General features: G+C 39.9%; 1 protein-coding gene across 1 annotated transcript; it reads right to left on the bottom strand.

The window, feature by feature from the left end:
• Positions 1-3,233: 3,233 nt before the first annotated feature.
• LOC146313368 (uncharacterized) lies at positions 3,234-9,712 on the bottom strand. The gene is made up of 7 exons (XM_084739462.1): positions 9,703-9,712; positions 8,552-8,878; positions 8,017-8,352; positions 6,309-6,472; positions 6,015-6,141; positions 4,680-4,721; positions 3,234-4,501 (listed from the first exon to the last, which is right to left on the bottom strand). The coding sequence occupies exons 1-7, from the start codon at positions 9,710-9,712 to the stop codon at positions 3,762-3,764; spliced, it is 1,746 nt and encodes a 581-aa protein (XP_084595588.1). The 3' UTR covers positions 3,234-3,761.
• Between the last annotated feature and the right edge of the window lie 1,642 nt (positions 9,713-11,354).

The following is an 11,354-nucleotide window of genomic DNA, read 5'->3' as shown; positions in this document are numbered from 1 at the left end:
ATCTGCGTCCTCATCTGGACTCTCCTCTGCTGCTGCTTCACAGGTAAAGTCCAGAGAATCAAACTCCTCTCCTCTATCAACATCCGTCCCTCTGAAATGAAGCCCACAAAACCATGACGCTGCTTTATGTTTTTGTCTCTGTGTCCTCAGAGTCCAGAGGTCAGGTCACAGTGACTCAGCCTGGAGCAGTGAGGTCTGCTGTGGGAGGCTCCGTCTCCATCACATGTAGGACCAGTCAGGATGTTCGTGTTTATAACGGCAAACACTTTTTAGCCTGGTATGAACAGAGAGATGGAGAAACTCCTAAACTTCTCATTTACTATGCTAGCACTCGAGCATCAGGGATTCCAGATCGTTTTACAGGCAGTGGATCAAACTCTGACTTCACTCTGACCATCAGTGGAGTCCAGACTGAAGATGCAGCAGTTTACTACTGTCAGAGTCAACATCACATCAACAGTCTGTATGTGTTCACACAGTGAAAAGTCGTCGTACAAAAACCTCCCTCAGTCAGACTGAACAGAAACTGAACTGACTGCTGCAGCTGGAAGCTCCTGCAGAGACTGATACACTTCACTGAGGACACACACATGAAGTCTTGAACATTTCCTCATTGTTGCTTCAAGAAACTATGAATATGTATGAATCTGGGTGGAAATCAAATTACCTTGACATTATCCATCTATATCCTATTATACACAGTATATAATTATACATATACAAACTGGAGTTTTAAAGAGATAAAAGACATAAGTGGCATAAATAACATCTCACCAATCTGGTTAGAAATATGAAAATATTTAGTCCCTTGACCTTCACATTGTGCCCACTTCTTTGTTTAAAGTGTTTTATTGGTTCTATTGGTCCTTGTTTGCTCTTTATATTCAATAACTCATTGACATCTGCTCATGTCTCAGTTTATTTCAAACAAGATGCTGTTTCAGACATTCCTTAAAAAGCAGCTATCGACATAAACAGCTCTTCTCAGAGTCTCAAAAAATCTGTTAATGCTCGATGATGCAGGAGGATGTTCTGTATTGGTACTATTAGATCTCAGTGCTGCTTGATTGAGAGGCTCAGTCAGTGTGTAGGAATCTCTGGATCAGCTGTGTTCTCCTCTAACCTTTCACACAGGACCTTCTCTGTTCTTCTGTCCCATCAACTGAGTCTCTGTCATGGTGTTCCACAAGGTTCTGTACTGGGTCCACTGCTGTTTACATTGTACATGGCTCTTGAAGGCAGACATTGAGTCATTTTAAAGGTTTCTCCTAGTAACGTATTTGTCAGTGGCCCTATGATTCAAACTGTGTTGCTGCAGGGACTCTTCTGCAGTGAAGTTAGCAATAATAACATGCAACATCTGGGTAGATTTTCAAAATAAAGGCACAAGAACTTCTTGATTAAATTCAAGAAAATATCATGATTTGGTTAAAATAAGTAAGTTAATGTACCTAATGTAATGTAAGTTAATATATGTAACATAACTTACTAAAGTTGCATAACTTGGTTCCAGACAGAACATGAAAACCAGTCTCTATTGTAAAATGTCCAGTGTTTGATTGACCCATCCATCTACCCCACCCCCACCATGCTGACTTTCTTGCTCTTTATACTAAGTCAACTGACTTTGAAAGCACATGAAAACATAATACTATAGTGGTGTGTCCAGAAATTATGATATAGGGACACATAGAAGGTAATAGTTTGAAGCATAAAGGAACTGACCAAGTTACTATATTCAAAGTTTTGTTCTGCTTCTACCATTGTTCTGCAGATGACAATCAATTATGTATTCTGTTTAAACCTCAAAGTCCTGCAAAACTGTCTGTTCTACTAAATTGGTTTCACTTACCCTCCATAATCTAGGTGGTTCAGAGAGCCGTGATTTAAGTTTTGACCTGCAGGTAAATTGTTTGGTTCACTCCTATTTCAAATCCATTGTGTCTATCTATCTGAGATGGAAATGATTATTTACATGTTTATTTCCTCCTGTCTTGACGACTATAATATCCTTTTCCCCTGCCTTCACAACAAATCCTTTGAGCATTAACAAGTGTTCAAAATTTCTGCTACCAAGCTTTTAAACCGAGTCATGCAAAAGGGTTATGTGACACCAGTTTTGATGTCTTTACACTGGATTCTCATCAAAACCAAAATCTAATTCAAGATTCCTGTGATCATTTTTAGAGCCTGACACTTTTCAGACACCTGCCTACATTTAAGAGCCAACACAGCCCTGTTCTACCAGTAGGAATCTGATCCATTAGTTTCTTCAGTTTGATTTGTTTTGAGTTATGTATCTGCACTTTAAGTCAGTAACACTGCCCTGTGCTTTTTGTCTATTATTGTGAAGCACTTTGTGATGTCTGCTCATTAAAGATGTTATTCAAATAAACATACTGACTTATTTTCCATAGAGAGCCACTTTGCATCAGCAGCACCATGCTCCAGTGCTCTGGGAGAGTTTATAGTCCTGAGAGTTGAAGACTAGATGACTGACAGCTGTCCTTCATTACAACAGAAGACACAGAAATCCTCCTCATCAAAAACATGACTTTGATCTGCGTCCTCATCTGGACTCTCCTCTGCTGCTGCTTCACAGGTAAAGTCCAGAGAATCAAACTCCTCTCCTCTATCAACATCCGTCCCTCTGAAATGAAGCCCACAAAACCATGACGCTGCTTTATGTTTTTGTCTCTGTGTCCTCAGAGTCCAGAGGTCAGGTCACAGTGACTCAGCCTGGAGCAGTGAGGTCTGCTCTGGGAGGCTCCGTCTCCATCACATGTAGGACCAGTCAGAATGTTCATGTTTGGAACAACAACCACATTTTATCCTGGTACCAACAAAGAGACGGAGAAACTCCTAAACTTCTCATTTACTGTGCGAGCACTCGAGTATCAGGGATTCCAGATCGTTTTACAGGCAGTGGATCAAACTCTGACTTCACTCTGACCATCAGTGGAGTCCAGACTGAAGATGCAGCAGTTTACTACTGTCAGAGTCTTCATGTCATCAACAATCAGTGGGTGTTCACACAGTGAAAAATCGTCGTACAAAAACCTCCCTCAGTCACACTGAACAGAAACTGAACTGACTGCTGCAGCTGGAAGCTCCTGCAGAGACTGATACACTTCACTGAGGACACACACACACACACACACACGCACACACACACACACACACACACACACACACACACACACACACACACACACATCAAGCAGATTTCCCAACTGTTGTTTAATGACCAATGAACAAGTGTCAAAACAGGTTTAATGAAAAACAAAAAAGATTTTAGTGTAAATGAAATTACTTTCTCCATCACAGCTTCTTATCAATCATCAAAATCAGATGTATTTATGAGAACAGTTCTTTTGCAAGGATCAGAGATATAAGACATCCACTTATTTTAGATACACAATATAAAAAAAAAACATTAGACAGAACAATTGTCGTCCATCATTGTCAGAGCAGTGCGTTTCATCATTTTGAAATGTGCATAGAGCAGCAAAAATACATGAAAACATCCACCTATCCACTGGAGTAAGCATTATATTTTATTTCTGTTTCTGTCTCAGTTGTATCAAAATATCAAAAGATTAAATGTGGCATCATTTTGATCACATGAAGACATTAAACACAGCTTGTTCATTTTAATTATGATAAGAGAAAAAACTCATTCTGATTACAAATAAACACATAATTCTCATTGTCATTTAACACAAGAAACACAAGAACCAACTCAACAGAGGTCTTCCTTTTCAGGAGCGATTTCCTCCCCGACCTCCACGTCTGCGCTGATTTCTGGTTTGAAGACTCACGGGGTGACTGCCTGGTTGGCTTGAGGGTGTAACTGCCGACAGCAAACGTTTAATGGACACATAGGTTTTAGCCCAGTGAGAGGAGGCTGAGTTGCGGTCCATGGCCTCTGTCATCCGCTCCATCCTCCTGCTCATGGACCACAGCAGGGAATGTGTACGGCTTTCCATCTGACGGAGGCTCCTCTCGAAGCTCAGCCGCATCTCCACCAGCTCCGCCTGTAGCTTGTCAAACCAGGCACGTTGAAAAGCCAAGAGGTCCTGATTATCCAGCCTTGTTTCCCTGTCCGTCTGTGATGTGGTGGTATGTGAAGATGTGGTGGTATATGGGGACGTAGTGGTACGTGAGGACGAGGTGGTATATGGGGACGTGGTGGTACGTGAGGACGAGGTGGTATATGGGGACGTGGTGGTACGTGAGGACGAGGTGGTATATGGGGACGTGGTGGTACGTGAGGACGAGGTGGTATATGGGGACGTGGTGGTACGTGAGGACGAGGTGGTATATGGGGACGTGGTGGTACGTGAGGACGAGGTGGTATATGGGGACGTGGTGGTATGTGAGGACGAGGTGGTATATGGGGATGTGGTGGTACGTGAGGACGAGGTGGTATTTGGGGACGTGGTGGTATGTGAGGACGTTGCTCTTAAGTTCCCACCTTCCTTTTCTCCATCTTTTAGCCCTGTGCGTGGCATCGAAGCAGAGTAAACATTTGGTCATTATGTTGTATGAGATTTAATACTGTAATATGAACAGTTCGCAAATTTAATTAAGAAACTGTTAGTAGATCAAATACAAATACAACTGTTCAGTTTTACTGATATTATGTATCCAAATACCAAAATTAACTTTCAACCTACCAGTCCGTGTTGGAAGAGTCAGTACAGATGGAGTTGTAGGAACTGAAAGAGAGACAAGAATTAATCTTTAGATTTTTTTGTTACTGTAATACTGCTGTCTGTAGTAGTGTCACTGTGTGATGCAGCACATTGTTTGTGGACCATCCTGTCTCTGGAGCTGAACAACTTATTTGATGGTGACATCTTCTGGCCCAAAGGCGACACCGCATGTGTTCAGGGGAGCTGCTCATGATAGCAGCAGCAGGAAATTAACTTTTTACAGACCTTGTAGTGCATGGATACTAAAGTTCCACCCCCTTTTTCATATGCTTTAGTCATCTTCTTTGTTTTTCAGTTTGTGATTTGATTGACACTTTTTATGAGTATTTATGATTATTTATGTTTATTATATTATAATTTGCAATTATAATAAAATGTACAAAGGGACAGGAAAGTCATTTCATTGTCTGCACAAGTGAATGAAAAAGTTTTCAAACACCCTCAAAATTAGTCAAACTGTTTTTGTGCATCAGCATAAGAGCAGAAATCTGCACTCTGTTCATTTTCACAGAAGGGATGTGGGGATGTGAGGAGTGGACCATAGCAACTAAACTAATAATTTAGATGTCTAAAAGACAAAACTTGTTTTTGCATCAAAAGTAAATTTAATTTAACTGTCAAATTTTATATTGATACAATTTCACCGTCTGAAAAGACATTTTATTCTAATTAAAGCTATTAAATATTTAACACCAATTTAGATGTAATAACAGGTGGAAAAGCAATGTTTCAGATTGTTGCAGTAAACAGACAGAGCACTAAACCAACATATAAATGAAAAAATCAGAAACCTTTAAATGACATACAAAATTATGTATTTCATAAAACAGTGTGACAACACCAAAAGAGTTATGCTTCTGTATGAAGTGAATTCTTTGTTGTCCATGCATGACAGATTTAATGAAAGAATTCACTTAATTAACCTGTAACAAAAAAAACCTGTTTTGTTTTGTTGCTACTCATAGTTTCCCTGTATTGTCCCAAGTATGCTGATCTGTTGCGTCTTTCCCTGTGAGTTTTAGAGGTGTGGGTATGAATTGGGGAGCTGCAAAATGAATTGCCCTTCTGATGATCAGTAAACTTGTATGAATGGCACGTTGTGAGTGTTAAGAGGTGTTCTCTGTTTCATAAGCAAGATGACAAGCTACTGTAAACAATGCAAAGTCAATAAGTTTTTACATTTGCACATAGATGATGTGGTAAAGATTTTCATCTTTTATGAAAGTCCTGTTCTATTACAGTTTCTGAATCTTTAGGTCTTCTATCTAAAACCACTGCTACAGGTGCAGTACTCACAGATGACAGTGAGGTTGAAGGGGGCGCTCTTCTCCATCTCCAGCTGGTTGGCAGCTGTGCAGTAGATGGGACCAATCAGGTCTGAGCTCTGAATACCACTGATAGTCAGAATACTGGACGTGTCATCCTGCATCAGAAATAAACAGAAGATCAATGTCATGATGACGAGAATAAAAAGATGAAAGAAATAAAGGAAAAATTATTAGTCTTTAACTTCTCCAGTTCAAATCCTTCTCCAGTGCAGTCCAGTCCAAACTGAAATTTAAATATATCAAAACACACATGAAGTTTCACCTCTTTAATGGTGACTCTTGTGTTGTCAGCCATGATGGGTTCAGAGCCGCTGGTCCAGGAGAATTTGAGGAATGAGCCCTTGGCAGAGCAGGTGAGAACCACAGTGCTGTTAAACTCTACCGTCTCAGACTCGCTGGCCCTGATGGTCACATCTGACACCGGCTCTGCAGGTAGAAACAAGCTCATATGAATGGTTCTGAATGGGTCTGAATGGGTCTGAATGGTTCCATGCATGACACTCACACTGCCAGGGTTAGTGACTTAATTCCTATGTATTCTGTGCACCTTTTGCAGACAGTGTCAGTATCAGACACTGTCAGACTCTTTCTCTAACATTAGTACACATTTGCCAGAAGAAGGCTGTCCTTGTTTCACTAAGATGGCATGATCAGCTTTAAATACCTCCTGGGGTAATAACTGTAGCTGTTGGAGTATAATAAACATAACACAGGGGTCAGAACACACCCTTGTGAGAACCACTGCAGATGTTTGTGTTCAATGACAAGCTGCAACAAGTCTTGTTCAACCGGGTGGTGAATAGAAGAGAAACGACGTGGGAAACATCAAAAAACTTCTCACACACTAGTTTCTGGAATGGAAATAAATGTGTAGTCTGCCATTAAAAGTTTAATTTTGAGATTATACATCAGATTTCATAAACTAAAAAACACCAAGAGGACACATGCTTCCTCTAAGGCTGCAGAATCCTGCAAGTTTGTTATTTTAATGACATGTTTAGAAATAAACTTAATTTGGGTCAAGATCAGCTTCAGAACTGACATGGTGATATACAAGCATGGGATGAATGTTTGTGCCGTATGTCGTTCATTCACCTGGGTGCAAAAGTTAATAAGACTAGAGTCTGCAGCCATGCAAGGAGCTCTTTGAGGCTCAGGCACAGATGTGCTTTGTGTTAGCATGCTAAGATATCACTAATTAACACAACGTACAGCTGAGGCTGATGGAAATGTGTTTCATTTTGCAGGTAATTGATTAAAGGACCAGTGTTTATGGTTTAGTGGCATCTAGCGGTGAGTTTGCAGACGCCCATCTCATTTTCCTGTTCCAGGCTGCACAGAGATGTTATTATTTTCCTCTGTATCTGTTCAGTCAACAAAATTATCCGTCTCTGTATATGTATTTGAATAGAAATAGAAATAGGTGTGTGTGTTTTTTTTTACCAGACATCATATTAAATCAGGCACAACAAAAAAAATATGCTGTGTCTTAATTTACGTACTTACACTTCCAGTTTTGAGTGAATTTAGTGTGTTCATGTCAACATTTACAGCAAAACGGAGTGCACAAAAACTTCAGTGTGGAATGCTGGACATTTCTCATCCATCTTGTGTACGTAACAGAAGAGGCAGGGCTACCAAACGTGTGAAAACTGCAGCCCAGATTATGCTTTATTTTATTTTAGCAAATAAAATTAAAAGGATGTTGATGTTGAATGAAGTTAAATAGAACAGAAATGCCAGTAGATGTTTTGGTGGGGGGCATTAAAGCTCCACCCAGCTTCAGTTCGCCTACAAAGAAAAAGAAGCTGGGCTCTGTATTCTGGTAAGGGCACACCAGCCATGCTCGATCTGAGACAGAATCACCTTCATGATGCATGGCGTCCAAACTGTACTACATGACACTGCACTAACAGACGTATCCAAATTGAAACACAGCTTCCTGGTGGAAGTAGCGTACAGTAGCTCACCCAGAACTCGGAGCTTGAGCTCTCCAGTCATCACTTTCTTCTCTTTGGCAGTTAAGATGTTGACGAAATAATCTCCGCTGTCTGTCACGGTCAGAGGCCCCAAGGTCAAGAACCCGTTGGTCTGGTTCACTGTCACTCTTCCCTGGAAACCCTCGAAGACCACGTTCACCTGTGGTCTGGTCACTTTGGCGATACGTATCAGTCTGCCACCGTTGCTGAAAAACCAGGCTGTATCATTGATCTCCTCTTTGGGATCGATCAGGGTCTTGAAAGTCACATTTTTCCCAGAGACGGCATCCAGTGGACCCTCAGGCAGTGCCTTCAATTCACAGCATCCTACAGTAAAATAAAAAATATCAGCTTTCAAGTTCAGGTTTGACCTGTTAATTTTTTTAATCTGCTCAGCATTTACGAAAGCTTTACAGGAATGACTGGTTAAAAATACCAGGTAAATTTTTTTTTAACTTTTGCAGAAGAAACATTTTAAGTGAAATTTGGCTTCTGTTAACCAGATCTAAATCCAAACAAGACTCACCCAGAACTCTGAGCATGGTCTCTCCTGTCTTTTTCATTTCAGAGGTTACCATGGCAACACTGTAATACCCTCTGTCGCTCGCCTTCAGTGGTCCCAGGGTCAAGAAACCATTGGTCCGGTTCACCCGCACTCTTCCCCGATAACCTTCAGCCACCGTCTCCCCTGTTGGCGTTAGAGTGACGATGGGTACCAGCACGGTCCCACGGTCGAAAGACCAGACGAAGGTGATGAAGTCTTTCAGCTCAACCAGGGTTTTGAAAGTGACATTTTTCCTCAAAACAGCCTTCACTGGACCCTCCAGCAGAAGATCCTGCCCCACACAGCAGCCTGAAAAGAACAGAAAAAATTAGTTTTACCAGTGGTGTCTGTAATGGTATCAGCAGGTTTGGTTTTGATTAAAAGTTTGCACAGGACCAAAACTGCACTAATAATCCTGTCAGAACAGTAGAGCTATGCCAGCAAAATATCACAGTAAGGTGCAAAATCTAACTATGACAACAAGTTTGATTTTAAAGTCTCTTAGATCTCCTCCTGTAGTTCCCACATATTTGTTGGGAGCAAATGAAAGAAACGGAAACAGGAAAACCCCAAACTTTGCATAAAAAAGCTGTTCAACTGAAAAGTAAGTCAATACAAGTGTTATTTTTACCAATAATGGAGAGAAGAAGCAGGAATGACTTCATAGTGAGCAGATCCACTGCATGTGGTCGATTCACGCTCTTGTATTTCAGTGTGCTTCTTTTGGGGCACACCCATGAGAGTATACACCCCTGGACACACTTTATTTAACTTAATCTCAATTATTAGGAGCATTATTTGGGAGGTGAATCATCAAGCAGTGCTTCATTATATTAAAACCTTAACTTTCACAATTTCTTCACAGCGCCAGCTGGTGTGTTTTGATGAAAGAAGAATACTGTGGATGCAGGAAATAAGCCAAGCAAATAAGCTGTGAGTGGGAAAGAGTGAATTAGTGAAGTTAAGATGAGGTTTCCTGCATGGAGTTTTGGGGGACTTTCTTCCTTTGAACAGATGTTTTTCTTCCTTTTTTTTCTAGTTTTCCTCCATGTTTGATGATCACAGCTATGCCAAGCAATGATGTTCATATCTGAAAAATGAACATTAAGTTTTCTCTCAAAGAAAATTCTGACTGGTGGCCATATTGCAAACAGCTACACAAAAACAAGCGGGTTTTCACAGTCAGCATTAAAATACAAATAATACCATACTTAAATTGAATGAAAAATAATAGATGTCTTATCAAAACAAGCCACTGACTGTTTGATTGGTATTACTTTGGGTGCACATAAAAAAAAAAAGAAAAAAGAGAACAAGAAAAGAAAAACAAACAAAATTGAAATTCTAATTATTATTATTATTATAAATTTGCAGAATTTTATCCACTGAAGAGTCACCCTGGAAAGTACTATACCATATTTTGTCCACTGGAAGGACACTCTAGAGGAAACTTTATCATGTTTTATGTATCTTAGGGGCAACTAAAAGGGCATCTTTGCAGCCCTCCTCCTGAATCTGCCAGTGCCTGTGTGTGCAGAATTAACAATGGACAGGAAAAAAGAAAAATAATTAATAAAATATACCTTCCTGGAAGTGTTCTCATGCATTTAATACAGGACACTTCTGGACCTGATACATGAGGGATATATTTGGGCTTTAATTTTATGCATTTTGTTTCAACCACTGTTAGGGAAGGAGGATGACTCATGACTAATATATTTTTTCATTCCACACTGTGTCACCAGAGCCATTTTGAAATATTTCAGGTATCTGGATGATTTATCAAAAATAATGCCTACTTGCTCCAACTTTTTGAGATGTGAAGACTCGTTAGAAGGTGTTTCCTGGCCAGGTGAGAACAGCCTCACCTTGGCAAAGTCCACATCTGTCAGCAGGGAACTCAATGTCACAACATCAGCAGGTCAAGGTGGAGTAAGCCAATCCTGAGAGAGATTCAGAATCCGCTCAATAATCGCTGAGGTGACAGACTGACATTGTCAAACCTTGAAATCTATAAATACATGGATTATAAAATTATTATTTGCAGCATGTCATCAGTCAGATTTCATGCTGATCCCCATCTTCACCCCAACTGTCACTTCACTGAGATGGATCTGACAAACATTATTAACATCATAAATTTCTCCACCCATGAAACGTTATAACCTGTCTGGACCAGCTCTGACATAAAACATAACGTGATGCATCTGACGCATAACTGCTGGAAACTGTGAGACATGTTCCCGTTAACCCCTTGAAAAGGTCAGAGGCAGCAGAGGATCTGGGGGCTTTTACCGTAAACAATTTGGCAACTGCAGAGAGTTGTGTCAAGAACACAATGACAAGACCGGAAATATACAAGTAAAACCTTCAAAATAATAGCCCTAAACTGAAACTAAACTGCTAAAGTAGATCTTTTTTTTCTCTTTATAGTAATCAGTGTGTTGTGAATACTTATGTATAATAGCAGAAACTGATATATAATCAATATAATCATATAAAGGCAAGTAATATCACACTGACAGGGGATATTTTGCCTGCATAATGAGGACATATAGTTTTAATATTTGAAGTAGGCCTTGAATTTTGTTGTAAATACAAACAAACTAAATGCTTTTATTTTATAACAACAACAACAACAACAACGACAATAATTATAATAGTAGAAAGAAAACAAAACAATACAAGCAATAAGAACAAGAAATATAAAACAAGAAAAACAAGAAGGGAAATGATGTCAACAGAAAAAAATACAAATTAAACAATTAAAACAACAACCACAAAA

This window comes from Lutjanus erythropterus, chromosome 16 (genome assembly GCF_056507025.1).
Source record: "Lutjanus erythropterus isolate fLutEry1 chromosome 16, fLutEry1.hap2, whole genome shotgun sequence".
Classification (NCBI taxonomy): Eukaryota; Metazoa; Chordata; class Actinopteri; order Lutjaniformes; family Lutjanidae; genus Lutjanus; species Lutjanus erythropterus.
The sequence above is the reverse complement of the archived record's forward strand: the minus strand, read 5'-3'. Positions and strand labels throughout refer to the sequence as shown.